Source organism: Oryctolagus cuniculus, chromosome 1 (genome assembly GCF_964237555.1).
Source record: "Oryctolagus cuniculus chromosome 1, mOryCun1.1, whole genome shotgun sequence".
Classification (NCBI taxonomy): domain Eukaryota; kingdom Metazoa; phylum Chordata; class Mammalia; order Lagomorpha; family Leporidae; genus Oryctolagus; species Oryctolagus cuniculus.
The window spans coordinates 111,296,923-111,314,023 of NC_091432.1; the positions used below are offsets into that span (position 1 = coordinate 111,296,923).

At 52.9% G+C, this 17,101-nt stretch overlaps 1 protein-coding gene across 3 annotated transcripts; it reads right to left on the bottom strand.

Annotated features, from left to right (window-relative positions):
- Positions 1–1,565: 1,565 nt before the first annotated feature.
- Positions 1,566–10,903, bottom strand: FOXR1 (forkhead box R1). 3 transcript variants are annotated; one of them, XM_008250488.4, is made up of 6 exons: positions 10,493–10,898; positions 4,006–4,080; positions 3,692–3,924; positions 3,283–3,509; positions 2,371–2,609; positions 1,566–1,986 (listed from the first exon to the last, which is right to left on the bottom strand). In XM_008250488.4, exons 1-6 carry the CDS (start codon positions 10,551–10,553, stop codon positions 1,958–1,960), a joined length of 864 nt encoding a protein of 287 aa, XP_008248710.1. In that variant the 5' UTR covers positions 10,554–10,898; the 3' UTR covers positions 1,566–1,957. The 3 variants fall into 3 exon arrangements, with proteins under 3 accessions (XP_008248710.1, XP_051693675.2, XP_051693674.2); XM_051837715.2 differs by having other exon boundaries at positions 2,516–2,609; positions 3,692–4,080; positions 10,493–10,903; XM_051837714.2 differs by having other exon boundaries at positions 3,692–4,080; positions 10,493–10,900.
- Between the last annotated feature and the right edge of the window lie 6,198 nt (positions 10,904–17,101).

Sequence of the window (17,101 nt, forward strand, 5' to 3'; positions counted from 1 at the left end):
GCTCCCCACCTGCAGATACCAGGGAGCCATTCCCAAGTTAGGTACCACAGGCACCTCTGGAGAGGACCGATGCATTGCGTGAGGCACAGATGACTGGTGGGCAGGGGGTCCTGTGCAAGGTATGGGATGATCCTGCAACACTGGGGTGTTGTGGGATTCCCTCTGACCCGAGCTGGCCCTGCGCTGGGCCACAGCAGTCCCAAGGACTCACTCTGAGGCATCAGACTTAGCAGCATGTGGAAGACACTGGCTCTTGGGATGCAAATTCTCACCGCCCCCCCGCCCCCGCACTCATCCCCCATCCCCACTACAACTGAGCAAAAGTCAATGTGGTGCTCCCTACCCAGAGAGAGGAAATGTCAAGAGCCCAAGGGAGGGAGAAGCAACTCCTCACTTCTTGTAGCTCCCTTCCTTAACTGCCCCGTAATACCCTCAATCTCCAACTGCGGCTTCAACTCTGACCCCAAGCCCACCCCACAGGCCTTGCTTCTGTGCTCTGGACTCCTCTCCATGGCTCATCATGCTGACCACCCCCACAGTGGTGCATGGGACTCCCCATTCAATATTTCCCAAATGGATGCACCCTTCTTCCAATTGTATCCCTCTACCCAAGCCCAGCCTAGATTCCTCCCCAGCCCCCCCTGCGCCCCAGCCAGCAGACTCTACCGCCCACACATTGCAGCCCGTCCCCTTCTCTGCACCCTTCTCCCCAGCTCACGCCACCAGCTGGCTCCAGCCTCGGCCTTCTCCTGTTCTTCATCCACAGGCAGCCGGATGGCCTAACCTGAACACAAGCATCCACCAGCCCTCCCACTTCTCTCTGCAGCTCATCTTGCTTTCACTCGTCGGTACCCTATTCCTGTTTAATTCAAGAACTACCTCCTCCCTGCCAGAGAGCCAACTCTGTGTTCAAAACTAGCCAAGGAGTCAAGTACTTGTCCTGCCTTTCTTGTAGGAACCACACATCATGATAACTATGGCAGGCGAGAACTTTCTATACAGGTGTTTCAGCTCAGGGCAGGTGCTATGGTACAACAAGGTAGGACACCCACGTCCCTAATCAGGGTGCCAGTTCGATGCCAGACTACTCTGGGCTTCTCTTCCAGGCCCCTGCTAATGAGCCTGGGAAGCAGCAGGTGATGCTTCAAATACTTGGATCTCTGCTACCCTTGTGAGATACCCTTGCTCTGAGCTTCAATTGGCCCAGCCCCAGATGTTGTGGCCATTTGGGGGAGGGAACCAGCAGATGGAAGATCTGTCTCTCCACCTTCAAATAAATAACCTTCCAAAAAATCTCAACTTTCTAGGAAGATGGAAAGTATGACCAGTATTCAAGTAAAAATACGTTCAAACAGTCCTTTCAAGGAAAAGCACCTGGAATTGCTTCACCATAACCCAGGGAGAACGGGTCCCGCCTGTAACAAAACGGCAGTGTCCGGGAGTAAAGCTGGATGGCAGGCATGCAGGGGCTCTTCATATTATCCTTTATTGATCAAAATTCCAAACAAAGGTAGCCTCTCCCCTAAACCACCCCCCCACCCCCCCCCACCCCCCGCTGCCTGGCCACCTGCCCTTACCCCTGTCACAGCTAACCACAGCGCAGAGCAGCAACTGTCCCGGGGCCCTGAAGCCCTATGAGTTCGTTAAGTAGCAGCTTAACGATGTTAGCTGAACAAGTAGGTGGTGCTCCCAGGGCTGCCTGCCACAAGCCAGCATCTCCCAAGATTATCTTCAACATCCAGAAAACGGGCACTCGCTCAGGTCTGGCGAAGGGCGAGGACTCTCCTCCTCCGAGACAAGCGTGGCCTCTGTCTGGGAGCACGCGTGGGCTGCTCCCCACCCCGAGCTGGAACTGCACCTCCGCCCTTCACCCCATCTTCAGAGACCACACACACATATCCACACAAGGCTGCTGGGGGCAACTTTAATAACGCAGGGGCTGACTCGCTTTGTGGCATCAAAGGTCAAAGAGGAAGGGCATCATATCTGTAAGAGAAGGAGAGTTCAGAGGAATCTGCACGGCACCTGCTGTCCTCCAAGTCTGGAAGGCTCACACTGGCCATCTGCTTCTCCTGGCTCAAGGCTCAAATGCCACGCAGGCGCTGAGCTGCTCCGGGAAGAGTCCCGGCTGCACACCACGCCTGAGCGTGCTTCCCATTCCGTGGGGTCCCCTGTGAGCAGGGCTGCTAGCCCCTCATTGGTGCACCCCCCATCAAGGTCCCACCTCAGGCAGGTATCACTAGAGGGTTCAGACCACCTCCGCCCCGCCCTGCTCCTCATGGGAGACGCCCCCAGGCTCCCACACTCTGCCTCCAGTGAGGGTGGCCGGCCCTCCTCAGCCCGCCACGCAGGCACGCCACGGCCTCGCACCTGGCTGGCTCATGCACTGCTGGATACTTCCCAGCTGGGTGGCAGCCAGGGCGCGGGCCTCCTCGGCAAAGCGGCGGCGTCCCTCCTCAGTCAACTTCCAGAGGCAGGAGCGGGGCCGGGCGCTGGCCGCGACCTGCATACTGACCGGCACTTTCTCAAAGCTGTCTCGGAAACACAGGTTGTGGCGGATGGTGTTCTTCCAGCCTTCCGGAGCCGTTCGGAAAAACGGAAAGTGTTGTCTGTGGATAGGAGAGAGGTAAGGGAGGGGGGTCCCGAGTGTGCCGTCCTGCCGAGGCCGCTCTCGGGTGGCCGAGGGCACAGCAACACCCTGACCTGTGCCAGCCCCCTCCTCCTGCAGGCCCGGCCCACCGCCCATTCCACCCTCACTCTCCTCCTGCCTTCCAAGGGCTCAGGACCATGCCCGCAGCACAAACAGGCAGAACCGGGCTCCTGGTCAGGGAGGGGCACCCCTGAAGAGCAGGCCCTCCTTGTACTGCCGGAAGGGGGCCTGCAAAGCTCCCCTACTCCCTTCTTGGCTGTGCATGCCGGCCCTGGAGGCACGCCGGCCGGGGAGAAGCAGGTGGGATGCTATCGCTGTTCGGGAAACCAGATCTCACACTGGCTAATCTGGACAGGGAGGGGCGTGGAGCAACTGTCACCAGGCCCAGTGGGATTTGGGAAGGGAAGCGTGACCAAGAAGCTTGGCGTGTTTCGAGGATGTGAGAGTGAATGTGTTCCCGTACGTGGGAGTGGGGCACACACCCAGCTGGGAAGAGACCCCTGGGTGAGCTCCCATGCTCTCAGACCAGAGGGGGACTGAGCCAGCAGCCCAGGGCCTGGGGGCGGGTTGGGAGGCTCTAGAGCAGGGCCCCGGCCCCTCCCCGCCCTCCTCACGGGCCCCCTGGCACATACCGAGTGAAACTGTAGATCTGCTGCACGTTGAGGCCACGGGGGGAACTGTTTCTTAATGCCAGGGCAATTAGGTGGAAGTAATTGAGAGGGGGCCGGGGCCAGAGCCTCCCCTCCTGGCTGCTGGCTTGCTGAAGCCTCCGGCTCTGGAGGGGGGCCCTTTTGTGAGGGGACGGGAGAGCCACACAGGAGCTGTCATCCTGGTCCTCGGCCTCCTCCTCTTCCGTGAGCTAGAGGAGCACAGAGGAGGAACTGGTCCTGACTCCTCGGCTGCCGCTCAGGGCTGTGCTGGCCGGAAGGGGCAGTGGCACAGGCCCGCCAGCCGGGCTGCTCCCCAACCCAAAGCTGCCCCTAACTCCGGCATCTGGTCCCTGTGCCCGTCCTGCCTACTCCCCACCCCAGAAATCCCTACCTCCCAGCTGCTGGGGGAAGATGAAAAGTGCTTCGGCGACGGAGACTGCTCGGGGGAGGAAGGCGACAGTGCGCGGGGGTAGCAGGCATCTTCCTGATGGCAGGGCAGCCGAGGGCGAGGGACCGCGCCCGCTGCCTCCTTCTTCTTGCTAGCCCCTTGGGCTTCCAGCTTTCCCGGTGGGTACACGATGTTGGGGTTCACCCACATCCACAGGTTGGGCTCAAACTCTGGACCTGGGGAGAGCAAAGGGCGTCGGCGTCCCTGGCGTCCAGCCTGGGCCACGGAACTGTGTCGGCAGAGATCCGGCCGCTCACCATCTCTGTCAGCATGGGGCTTCTTCTCCAGAGGTAACCTTGGTGGTTCGACTATTTGAAGCCTGTACCTGGCAACTGGCAAAAGAAAGCACAGACGGTCAAGACATCCTGGGACTTCGAGAGACGAGCCCTGCCTGGGGGGCTCTCCCGCCCCGTTCTCTCCTTCAGCCACAGACAGCATCCTGAGCCACGTGCCGCGAGCCTGTGGCTGCCGTTACCATCTAGAAACTCGGGAGTCCTCAACCCTTGGCCTCTAGCCCAGGCTTTCTACCGGCCCCTAAGCAGCACTTGAGACAGGGCTTGGGTAGCCCACAGCAAGCCACACTCGACCCTGCTGGACCTGAACTCCTCCTTCTCCTACTCCTTCCTGCAGCGTCCCCGTCTCAGTAAATGGCACCACCAGCCAACTCGCTGTTCTGTCCCCACGAACATCACGTTACAGAGGAGGCTTGTTTTTTGTCAGGCAGTAATCATGTCCTTATTGAGGGTTTGGCAGTCCGAAAGGATGTCCCTGGGCTGGTGCTGTGCTGTAGTGGGTAAAGCTGCCACCTGCAGGGCTGGCATCCCATATGGGTGCCAGTCCAAGTTCTGACCACCCCACTTTTTTTTGTATATATATATTTTTTTGACAGGCAGAGTGGACAGTGAGAGAGAGAGAAAAGTCTTCCTTTTGCCATTGGTTCACCCTCCAATGGCCGCTGCGGCCGGCGCACCCCGCTGATCCAATGGCAGGAGCCAGGTGCTTATCCTGGTCTCCCATGAGGTGCAGGGCCCAAAGACTTGGGCCATCCTCCACTGCACTCCCAAGCCATAGCAGAGAGCTGGCCTGGAAGAGGAGCAACCGGGACAGAATCGGCGCCCCGGTATGCTGGCGCCGCAAGGTGGAGGATTAGCCTATTGAGCCACGGTGCCGGCTCCACCCCACTTCTGATCTAGCTCTCTGTTATGGCTTGGGAAAGCAGTAGAAGATGGCCCGAGTGCTTGGGCCCCTGCACCCAAGTGGGAGATCAGGAAGAAGCTCCTGGCTACAGATCTGCTCAGCTCCAGCTGTTGCAGCCACTTGGGGAGTGAACCAATGGATGGAAGACCTTTCTGTGTCTCTCTCTGTCTGTGGCTCTGCCTCTCAAATAAATAAAATCTTTTTTTTTAATTTAATTTTTTTTTTTTTGACAGGCAGAGTGGACCGTGAGAGAGAGAGACAGAGAGAAAGGTCTTCCTTTTGCCGTTGGTTCACCCTCCAATGGCCACCACGGCCGGTGTGCTGTGGCCGGTGCACCGCGCTGATCCGATGGCGGGAGCCAGGTATTTATCCTGGTCTCCCATTGGGTGCAGGGCCCAAGTACTTGGCCGTCCTCCACTGCACTCCCTGGCCACAGCAGAGAGCTGGCCTGGAAGAGGGGCAACCGGGACAGAATCCGGTGCCCCGACTGGGACTAGAACCCGGTGTGCCGGCGCCGCAAGGCGGAGGATTAGCCTAGTGAGCCGCGGCGCCAGCCTAAATAAAATCTTAAATATATTATTTGTAGGAAAAAATGATTAGCACAGAAAACCATGCAAAAGCAGCATACAGAGGTGGGCATCTGGCCCAGCAATTAAGATGCCCACGTCCCCCACCAGAACGCCCGCATTCGATTCCGGCTCCAGCTTCCTGCTGAAGCAGACTGAGGGCAGAGGTGAGGACAGGTATCTGGGCCCCTGCTACCCACGTGGGAGACCTGGACTGTGTTCCCAACTCTGGACTTTGGCTTCTGTCCCCTGGCCATTGTGGGCATTTAGGGAGTGAAGCAATAGAGGGGAGCCCTCTCTGTCTTTCAAATATATACAAATCACTAGAACCAACAAAGTGCGTTTGCTGAATACAACAACATAGTAATTGATACTGTTCTTCCATAACAGCATTAAAACCGTAGCATTTACAGTAAGAACCAGGGGCTGGTGCTGTGGCAGAGTGGGTTAAGCCATCACCTGCAGTGCCAGCATCCCATATTTGTGCCAGTTAAGTCTAGGCTGCTCCACTTCCGATCCAGCTTCCTGTTGATGCTCCTGGGAAAGCAGTGGAAAATGGCCCAAGTCCTCGGGCCCCTGAACCCATGTGGGAGACCCAGATGAAGCTCCTGGCTCCTGGCTTCAGATCGGCCCAGCTCTGGCTGTTGCAGCCATTTGGGGAGTGAACCAGAGGATGGAAGATCTCTGTCTCTCCTCCTTTTCTCTCCTCTCTCTGTAACTCTACCTTACAAATAAACAAATCTTTAAAAAATATATAAGTAGATAGGAGTTAACCCATGAAAGAATGGGGGAAAATCTAATTAGTATTTAATGACATAACAGATTTGAATAAACAAAGACAATAAAGATGTCAGTTACCTTTCAAATCAACCTATACATTTTTTAATTTTTTTATTTTTTTTATTTTTGATAGGCAGAGTGGACAGTGAGAGAGAGAGACAGAGAGAGAAAGGTCTTCCCTTGCCGTTGGTTCACCCTCCAATGGCCGCCGCTGCAGCCGGCGCACCGCGCTGATCCGATGGCAGGAGCCAGGATCCAGGTGCTTTTTCCTGGTCTCCCATGGGGTGCAGGGCCCAAGCACCTGGGCCATCCTCCACTGCACTCCCTGGCCATAGCAGAGAGCTGGCCTGGAAGAGGGGCAACCGGGACAGAATCCGGCGCCCCGACCGGGACTAGAACCCGGTGTGCCGGCGCCGCAAGGTGGAGGATTAGCCTATTGAGCCACGGCGCCGGCTACCTATACATTTTTAAAAAGATTTTATTTATTTATTTGAGAGGCAGAGTTACAGACAGTGAGAGGGAGAGACAGAGAGAAAGGTCTTCCTTCCATTGGTTCACTCCCCAGATGGCAGCAGCCATGCCCATCCGAAGCCAGGAGCCAGGTGCCTCTTCCTAGCCTTCCACGTGGGTGCAGGGGCCCAAGGACTTGCCCAAGACCTGCTTTCCCAGGCCACAGCAGAGAGCTAGGTTGCAAGAGGAACAGCTGGGAATAGAACCGGTGTCCATATGGGATGGGGCGCCACAGGCGGAGGACTAACCTACTGCGCCACAGCACCGACCCCAACAACCTATACATTTTTATGCACATTTAATAATACATAAAAATGAATGGACAGCTGGTGTGGAGGCTGCCACTTGGGACACTGGCATCCCGTATCAGAGTGCTAGGTCAAGTCCCGGCTCCCCTGCTTCCCATCCAGCTCCCTCCTAACGTGCCTGGTATAGTAACAGATGACCCAAGTACTTGGGTCCCTGCCACCCACGAAGGAGACCTGGATGGAGTTTCTGGCTCCTGACTTCAGCCCAGCTCAGCCCCAGATTGTTGCAGACATTTGGGGAATGAACGAACAGATGGAAAAATCTCTCTAAAAATAAATTTTTAAGATCATTTTTAATTCTTTTTATAATTAATTTATTTGAAAGGCAGAGTGACAGAGAGAGAGATCCCAGGCACCCTGAAATGGGATGCTGGCATTGCAAGTGGCAGCCTAACTGCCCTGCCACAATGCCAGCCCCGAAATTAATCTTTAAAAAAATTAGAATTTCTGCACACTAAAAGTCACCATAAGCCAAGGGGGAAGACAAGTGACAATAAACTAGGGAAAAAATTCAACCCAAAGTTCTCTAACATGCAGAGTTCCCACAAATCCTTAAATAAAAGATCAACAAATTTACAAGTGAGAAAAAAAAATCAGCATTCCTAAAGAGGGGTACCGAGTGGCTAAAAGATGTTCAACCTTATTAGCAATTAAAAAATAAAATACAACACTTCACATCAATCAGATTAACAAGAATCATGAAGAAAACAGAACCCCTGATCACCCTGCACTTCCGGCTGTCAGCCACTCAGCCCCACATGGAGCACTCAGTGCAGCCACCCCCCAGACTGCTCCTGTTACAGGGAACTTAAGTCTCCTCGGCTACTGTCCTCCACTAAACTCTCGGCCACTCCCCCTCATCTGAAAGGGCTTACTGTCACCCTCTCCATCACTCCTGCCCTAAGTCCTGGCTGTTTCCTGAACACTTCCACACTACTAAAGTAGTCCCTCTCCATCATGAGCTAAACCAGTAACCGCAGCCTCTCCATAACCTCGTCTGTGCACCACGTAAGAATGTGCCACCTTCTGTCTCTCCAGCTAACTCACTCCCCACCCCGACTAGGACCTCCCACGATCACCGACCCATGGACCAAAGACTTAAGAGCACTTGTTTGGCAGGGCTGAACCTAATCAGGGTTCTGTTTGAAAGCCACAGAACAGGGAGGAAAGCCGGCGGACCGGAGACCTCAGCAGGATCCGAGGAGAGAGCCTCTGTCTTTCTGGCCAGCAGATTCCCTGTGCCCTCAGGGACAACGTCCCAGGAACCCTCCCTCTTTCCTGTGTCCTTAATGTTGCTATTCTCACCAGCACCCAAATGTGCTGTTAATTCTCCCGTGTGACTAAAAAGAACTTGTTGGCCCCCACTTTCTGAACCTGGCCACCACTATTTTGAGACAGAATTCCTTGAAAGAAGAATTTATACTTTTCATCTTCACTGCCCCTCCTCCCATTCCTTTATTTATTTATTTATTTAGAGAGTTCCAGCCTCTCTCTTTCCATCCCTAAAGCTCTTTGATCAGCTTTCCATTCTACACCCCCCCCCCCCCCAAGGTCATCAGGGACTTCCAGAATGCTAAATCAGCCACTAGTCTCTCCCCTCCTTGAACCCTCCCTAGAATGGTTTCCCGGACACCAGTCCCATAGCTTTGGTTCTCACTGGTCTTTATTTTTTCCTACTTATCTCTTCTCCCTAATCTTTTTTATAATGCAATGCCCCTGGGTTCATCCTTGGCCCTCCCGGCCTCACTCCTCAAACCCCACCCATATTCCAAAGCTTGGAAATTTACATCTTGCAGTCCTCACCTCTTCCCAGAACACCAGGCCCTTAGGTCCAACCGCCTACTCAACACTTCTAGCAGTGCCAGACTTTCACCTGATGCACCAAGAGCTTCAGACAGCCACTCTAGGATCTCTTCCTTCCACCAGGCATCCAATCCACCAGCAACTGTGGCCGCCTTCGCCCCTCCCCACCTGGTCTGCCATTCTCTCCCCCCACAGACAGCACACCCTCCAGCTGGCAGCCACGGGGATCCTTCCAGACTGAACATCTTGTCAAACCAGGGTTGTCATTTGTAGGGCCCGATGCAAAGTGAAACCATGGGGCTCCTTGCTCACACCAGAAAGACAAGACCGCAGTGACATAGTGGGCAGCAGGCTCACGAGAGGGGCCCCAGGTCACATCATTTGTCTGCTTCAAACCTCCCAGCCGTGCCTCACGTGAAGTCAATACTGAAGTCCTGACACAGCAGACAAACGCCTCTGCACCCACAGCCCGTGAGCTCGGCAATGGCCTGGATGCAGCCTCACTGGCCTCTCTGCAGCTCCCCAAACACCCGAGGACGCTGGCATGGAGCAGGACGGCTTTCATCCCCTTCAACTCCTTGCTCAAGTATCCTGTTCCCAGTGGAGGTCTACACGACCCTGCAACACCACAGCTGGGAGCACCTCCAACCGTGCCATCCCATGTTTCCTTTCCCATTACAGGTTAGACATAGGACATAACCCGCTCCTCCAGGCACTGTCTGCCTGCCCCAGGAGACAGCAGCCTGTGCCGGCTCGCCCCTCCATTCCCGGTGCACCCAGCGTCCAGGACAGTGGCAGGCCAAGGCGAGGCCCTGAATGAGGGAACACACAGGAACGTCCTGTGGCATTACCCACCATGGCAAACAGCTGGGGAGGGTTTAGGTGTCAGGACAGTGACAGCGCAGAAGGGAACACACGTGGACCATAGGCGGCTACCCAACTGCAGGAAATAACCAACCAACCCTGCATCTAGCAACACAAAGAGCTCCGGAAAACCGTGGGAGCTGGGAAGACAATCAAAAGATTGGGATCCCAACACGGAGGGGAAATGGGCAGAGTCAACCCAAGGCTTTAGCGGCCGCGCTGGCAAACAGGTGCCGCGAATTTTGGAATAATTACCTCGGCTCTCAACTGTGGAGGGTCAAAGGGGAGGAGAAAACAACAAGGCGACGGCCAACCGTCCCCTAAGCAAGCCCTGCACAAGTCTGCATCAAGAGGTGGAGATGCAAACAAACAACACCGTTCCTTCCTTTTTTTTTTTTTTTTTAAGAGAGAAAAACAAGGCGAGCCTACAGCGCTCCAAATGGCGCCGCCGAGGAGCCAATGAGCGAGCAAGGAGAGGCGGCTCGGCGGAGCCCTAGAACGTTCCGGGCGCGGAGAGGAAGGCGCCAAGGTCGGCGAGACCGGCTGTCCTCCGGGGGCTTCCAGTCGAAAGGCGCGCGCGCGGGGCAGGGGCACACACACCGCGGCGCCCCCGCCAACCAGGCCCCGGCGCGGGCGCGGGGTGCGGGGAGCCGCCTGGCCCCGCCGCGACCCGCGCCCGGCCCGCCGCACGCCCCTCCCCCAGGCCCGGCACTCACGGTTCTGCTCGGCCACGGGCAGATGCGATGTGGTGAAGGCCAGAAAGGCCTCGTTCCCCATGTCCCAGTCGAGCAGTCCCGGGACCTGGCCATGGAGGCTGGCCCAGACGTCGAGCTGCTGGAGTTTGAGGTCCACCTTTAGGGAGAGCGCGGCGCGCCCAGCCGCGCAGGGGGTGAGCCGGGAGAGACTGCGGGTGGGCCTCCGAGGGCTTCAAGTACCCTCGCTCCGATAGAATTAGGAGGGAGGCAGCGCAGGTGTGCCAGTCCTCGTTTGACGCCTCTAATCTCGGAGGGAGCCTGCCCTCGCCCGCGGCCGTCGAGTTTGGGGGCTTGGGAACCTCAGGGAGGGGTCCCACAGAGTCTCCCCATCTGTGCTTTTGTGCAGTTATTTTGTTTAAAAGGCGTCGTGGCCCTCCCCTCCCCCACTATTTATAGCCGCCTTCTAGAACTTCTGATGGGTTTTTATGGCTTATCTAAAATCACCTCCGTAGCAGATGGTGGAGATAGGATTAGACTCAATGGTGACTTAATTTTGTTCTTAATTATTTTATCGCATTTTAAAAAGATTTATTTATTTACTTAAAAGAGTTACAGAGAGGCAGAGAGAGGAAGTCTTCCATCTGCTGGTTCACTCCCTAAATGGCTGAAACGGCCAGAGCTGGGCTGATCTGAAGCCAGAAGCCAAGAGCTGCTTGCAGGGGCCCAAGAACTTGGATCTACTGCTTTCCTAGACCACAGCAGAGAGCTGGATTGCAAGTGGAGCAGCCAGAACTCAAAATGGTGCCCAAATGGGATGTGAAACTGCAGGCAACGGCTTTACCTGCTACACCACAGCAGTGGCCCCCTTAATTTTAAGTTTACAGAAAAATGCCAAAAAAGCTATAAGAAAATTCCTGTTTACCCATTTCCCAGATTTACCAATTGACATTTGTCATTTTTAATTTTTATACATATGACACAGGTATTTTTTTCTTAGCTTTTTGAGAGTAATTTGGAGATATCATGCACTTTTACCCATAAATACTTCAGTATTTCCCAAAAATAAGGATATTGGCTTACATAATAAAAAATAAGAAAAGTATCTAAATCAGAAAATTTAGCTTTGATGCAGTTCTATAATCAGTATACAGATCTTATTCAAATTTTGCCAATTGTCCCAACAGTGCCTTTTATGTGGGGCCAGTGCTGTGGCGCAGTAGGTTAAATCCCCAGCCTGCAGCATCAGAATCCCATATGGGTGCCAGTTCATGTCCCAGCTGCTCCACTTCTGATCAGCTCCCTGCTGATGTGCCTGGGAAAGCAGTAGAAGATTGAAGTAACACCTTGACATCAGGGACTCTATTTTGGAGCACCCCCCCCGACCCCCTCCATGAGACTCTGGTCTGAAACTATGCCCTAAAATACTCAAGCAGTAGCAGTCCACTGCATCACACTAGGCAAAGCATAGAAACCCCCTCGCATGCTCGCTCAAGATTGAAGACAGATAGGTGGGGCCACCACTGTGGCCTAGCAGGTGAGGCCAGTGCCAGCATCCCATATGGGTGCCAGTTCATGTCCTAGATGCTCCACTTCACATCCAGCTCTCTGCTGTGGGCTGGGAAAGGAGTGGAGGATGCCCCAGGCCTGCTGCCCTCTCTTGGGAGACCCAGAAGAGGCTCTGGCTCCTGGCTCCAGGCCTTGGATTGGCCCATCTCTGGCTGTTGTGGCCATTTGGGGAATGAGCCAGCGGATGGAAGACTTTCTGTCTTTTTCTCTTTCTCTCTCTCTCTCTCTCTCTCTCACTCTGCCTTTCAAATAAATAAATAAATCTTAAAAACAAAAAACAGGCTGCACCTGGGTTACTGATAAGACTGTAATTCGTCCCTGCCCTACATGTTGTTATACCTGAGCAAGTGAAAACAGAAGGGCACCACACATTGATAAAATTGATGGTTCTTCATTGCTGTTGATGGAGAGCATGCTCACGCCCTAAAGAACTCTTGACCCTGAAGCTTAAAGCAACAGGGTTTATAAAGGCAAAAACCACAAGGAGGGGAGGGGGAACACATGGTTACCGGGGTCAAGCTAACCTAAAACCTATGTGAAACTAATACCAATTATAATCTTAACAGTACCAGTTGCAATCTTAATAATTTCAATTAGGTTCTTGACATTAATCCAGGTATTGGCCTAAATCGTATGTAGGACATAGACAAATTACAGTCTTCTCATTAACCCAGGGGTAGCCTATCTGTTTTTAATCTTAAGCGAGCATGCGAGGGGGTCTCTCTGCTCTGCCTAGTGTGATGTCATGGACTGCTACTGTCTGTTTTAGGTCATAGTTTCAGACCAGAGTCTCACATTGGGGGGTGCTTTCTCAAGATGGAGTCAAGATGGAGTCTCAGGTGCTCCAAAATGGAGTCCCTGCTGTCAAGGTGTTACTTCAATATGATTTAGGCCAATACCTGGATTAATGTCAAGAACCTAATTGAAATTGTTAAGATTGTAACTGATATTGTTAAGATTACAATTGGTATTAGTTTCACATAGGCTTTAGGTTAGATTGACCCCAGTAACCTTGTATTCCCCACCTCCCCATCCTAGCAACCATGTATCCCCCCCTCCTGTTTTTGTGGTTTTTACCTTTATAAACCCTGTTCCTTTGGGCTCCGGGCTTGAGAATTCTTTAGGGCATGAGCCTGTTCTCCCCCTCTGGCAATAAAGGACCACCATATCTTATCAGTGTGTGGTGCTCCTCTGCACTCACTCAAGTACAACAAGATGACCCAGGTCCTTGGGCCCCTGCACCCACGTGGGAGACCCAGAGGAAGCTCCTGGCTCCTGGCTTAGGATCAACTCAGTTCTGGCTGTTGGCAGCCATTTTGGGAATGAACCAGTTGATGGAAGACCTTTCTGTCTCTACCTCTCTCTGTAACTCTGTCTTTCAAATAAACAAAATAAATCTTTTAAAAAATGTCTTTTATGTAATTTTTTTGGTCTATGATCCTTCAGAATCATTGGGTGCATTTTTTTTTAAAGATTTATTTGAGGGGCCGGCGCAGTGGTGCACTAGGTTAATCCTTCGCCTGTGGCGCCAGCATCCCCTATGGGCGCCGGGTTCTAGTCCCAGTTGCTCCTTTTCCAGTCCAGCTCTCTGCTGTGGCCTGGGAAGGCAGTGGAGGATGGCCTGGGTCCTTGGGCCCCTGCACCCAGGTAGGAGACCAGGAAGAAGCTCCTGGCTCCTGGCTTTGGATCGGTGCAGCTCCAGCCGTTGCGGCCATCTGGGGAGCAAACCAACGGAAGGAAGACCTTTCTCTCTGTCTCTCTCACTGTCTGTAACTCTACCTGTCAAATAAATAAATAAAAATCTAAAAAAAAAAAAAAAGATTTATTTGAAAGTCACAATTGCAGAGAGAGAGGGAGAGACAGAGAGACATCTTCCATCCACTGGTTCACTCTCTAGATGGTCACAACAGCCAGACCGAAGCCAGGAGTCAGAAGCTTCTTCCAGGTCTCCCATGTGGGTGCTGGGGCCCAAGGACTTGGGCCATCTTCTGCTGCTTTCCCAGGCCATAGCAGGGAGCTGAATCAAGAGTGGAGCAGCCGGGACACCAGCCGCACCCACGTGGGATGCAGGTGTTGCAGGCAACAGCTTTACCCGCTACACCACTGCGCCAGCCCCATAGAGTGCATTTAGTATCCGTGTCTCTTTAGTATCCTGTAATCTGCAGGCGTTTCTCGGCCTTTATAATCTTTCATTACATTGACGTTTTTGAAGGGCACAGGCTGTTTATTTTGTAAGATTGTCCCTCAGTTTGGGTTTGGCTGGCGTCTCCCCATAATTGAAGTTAGAGTATGCATTTTTGGCACAAATACCACCGAAGGATGGTTCTTGTTCAGTATAAGGCATCAGGGGCGCAGGATGTCAGCGTGCCTCATTGTCAGTGATGGTAATGTCAATGACATGGGTCGGGGGATCCACCGGGCCGTCCTACTATAAAGATGCTTTTCCCCCTATGTAATTAGTGAGCAATTTGAGGGGAGATACTTAGAAATTATCTAGAATCCTGTTCATCAAACTTGGACCCAGTTAAATCCACTTAACATTCTTGCCTAAGTCAGGCATTACGATGACAGTGGTAAAATGGCGATTTTTATGAATCTCTTACTTATTTGCTATTCATTTACTTGGTGTTCTATTGTGTTAAATAAAATTTTGTAGGACGACATCGACTTGAATGAAGTCCCTACTTTGGGTCCAACAGACAAAACCAATATGGAGTTTAATCACAGTAGCTGAGCCTTAGTTCATTGCAGGAAGTTCTGTAACCAATTAACCAATTAAGCTGTAACCAATTAAGTCCTGGCCACAGCTCCTTTCCGTTTTCTCTAACTGCTGTCAGATCATGTTGGTGGGAGTTCCCAGAACCTGCTGTGGTTCTGGGAGCTGCTTGATTCGCAGATTGTTTTCCTTTGCTCAAACTTGACTAAATTTGTTTTAAATTTTTTCTTTTGTTTTTATTTTATTTTTGAAGTTAATTTTTTTTATTTGAAAGGCAGAGAGACACACACAAAGAAGACTGGAGACAGAGAGAACTCCCATCTGCTCGTTCACTCCCCAAATACCTGTAATGGCCAGGGCTAGGCGAGAGCCAGGAGCCTGGAACTCAATCCAGGTCTCGCATGAGCATGGCCGGGACCCAGCTGCTTGAGCTGAAGAACCTTAAAAATCAAACCAAGATGGAGTGACTTAAGCTAACACTATTAAAAACAAGAAGTCATCACCTTTGCCCCAAATAAAAAATTAAAGTTTAAAATTACAGCCCTAAACTTTTTTCCCCAAAGCTAAAATTAGGTGCAGCTATAAAAATAAGGGACCCTATGCTTAGCTAGCTGCAACACTTGTGCCTGGCTGTGCTAAGACCTAACCCAGTTTGTATGCCTCCTCATACTCAAATAACGGTGTGGGAAGCAGGACGCCGCTCTCCCACAAGGGGAACAAAGGGAGCGAGACGTCGCCCCCCCCCCCCCACCCCAGGGTGAACAAGATGGCGCTGGCAGGGAAAGGAACTACTAAAGAAGTAAACAACAAAATGGCAACGAGGTGCATGCCTCCCATGTGATCCCGTAGCTGATTGGATAGAAGACGCATGCCCTTCACGTGAACAACTCGCGGATTGGACTGCTGTGTGCATGGACTCTATAGTGCTTTTGATTGGTCACTGCGGGCATATAAACCGTGTGGCTTGTACTGGGGGCGCTCTCTGGACTCCCGAGTTCAAGAGGCCCGTCTGCGCAGACGCCGAATAAATCCTCTTGCTTTTGCGTCAGCTGGTCTGGAGTCTGAGTCTCTGGGGTGTGCCTCTCGACATGTTAGCATCCTCACTCTGAGGGTCTAACAGAGCCATCGCCTGGGGCCTCCCAGGGTCTGGGTCAGCAGGAAGCAGGAAGCCGGAAGCAGGAGCAGAGCAGAAGTCAGATCCAAGTATTCCAGTATGGAACATGGGCATCCCACGTGACATCTTAACCGCTAGGCCAAAAGCACCCCTGTGCATTTTTTCTGATTCTTTCCATAGAATTTCTGGCACTTTCCCAGCCCCTTCCTTCTCTTCAGGGGCTTCTTCATTCATGTGTTCACGTGATCATTCATTTATTCAACAAGTATTTATTGAGTACCTACTGTGTAGAGCCAAGGTTCTACAGGCCTCTGGGAGCAAAGCAGTCTGACGGGGGAGGCAACCTAATAATGACATAAACCCATGATTATAAGCCATAGTGATGCTATATGTAAGACAGGATGGTGGGGGCCGGCGCTGTGGCGCAGCAGGCTAAAGCCCCAGTCTGCAGTATTGGCATCCCATATGGGTGCCAGTTTGAGACCTGGCTGCTCCACTTCTGATCCAGCTCTCTGCTGTGGCCTGGGAAAGCAGTGGAAGATGGCCCAGTGCTTGGGCCCCTGCACCCATGTGGGAGACCTGGATGAAGCTCCTGGCTCCTGGCTTTGGATCGGCACAGCTCCAGCTGTTTCAGCCATTAAGGGAGTGAACCAGTGGATGGAAGACCTCTCTGTTTGTCTCTGCTTCTGTCTGTAACTCTGTCTTTCAAATAAATAAAAATAAATATTAAAAAAAAGAATGATGAACCCAGGCTAATGGGGTGGGTGGGGGAATGGAGGCTGGAGAAGAGACAGTGAGCCAACTGTGCAGAGAGCAGCTGCGGGGAAGGAGGTCATTTTGAGTGTATGGAGTGTCTGTGCAAAGGCCCGGGGGCAAGAGGACTGGACGTTGGCAGGAACATGGTGCAAGCTTGGGGGGAGTTATGGAGTAGACCAGGCCTGGCCTCGAAGCTCACCTTAAGGATTTTGGTCTTTACTGTAAGCAATGCAAACATCACCATCCTTATAAGGACTCGATATTGGTGAGGGAAAAGGCAGTGAGGCTGAGCGTTCATGGAGCCCTTCAGTGACCAGACTATGGCAGTCTTGACTCTCTGGCCAGCTGGTGTCCTGTCAGCCTGTTCTCCACCCCGCACCCCGCAGTGCCCTGGCCTTGTCATAGCCGGGACAGAGCTTCCCTCTGCTCCTTTCTCCAGCAGTTCCCATGCTCTGCCAGCTCTGCCCCCGGCCCTCGG

Bases quoted from the DNA above. Each gene is read 5' to 3' on its own strand.
- FOXR1 (XM_051837714.2), bottom strand. From the start codon at position 10,553: ATGGGGAACGAGGCCTTTCTGGCCTTCACCACATCGCATCTGCCCGTG. The intron at 3,510-3,691 runs GTAGGGATTTCT...GTGCTCCTCTAG, and splicing joins CTTCCCCCAGCAGCTGGGAG to CTCACGGAAGAGGAGGAGGC. The intron at 1,987-2,370 runs GTGCGAGGCCGT...CTTCTCTTACAG, and splicing joins GCAGTGCATGAGCCAGCCAG to ATATGATGCCCTTCCTCTTT.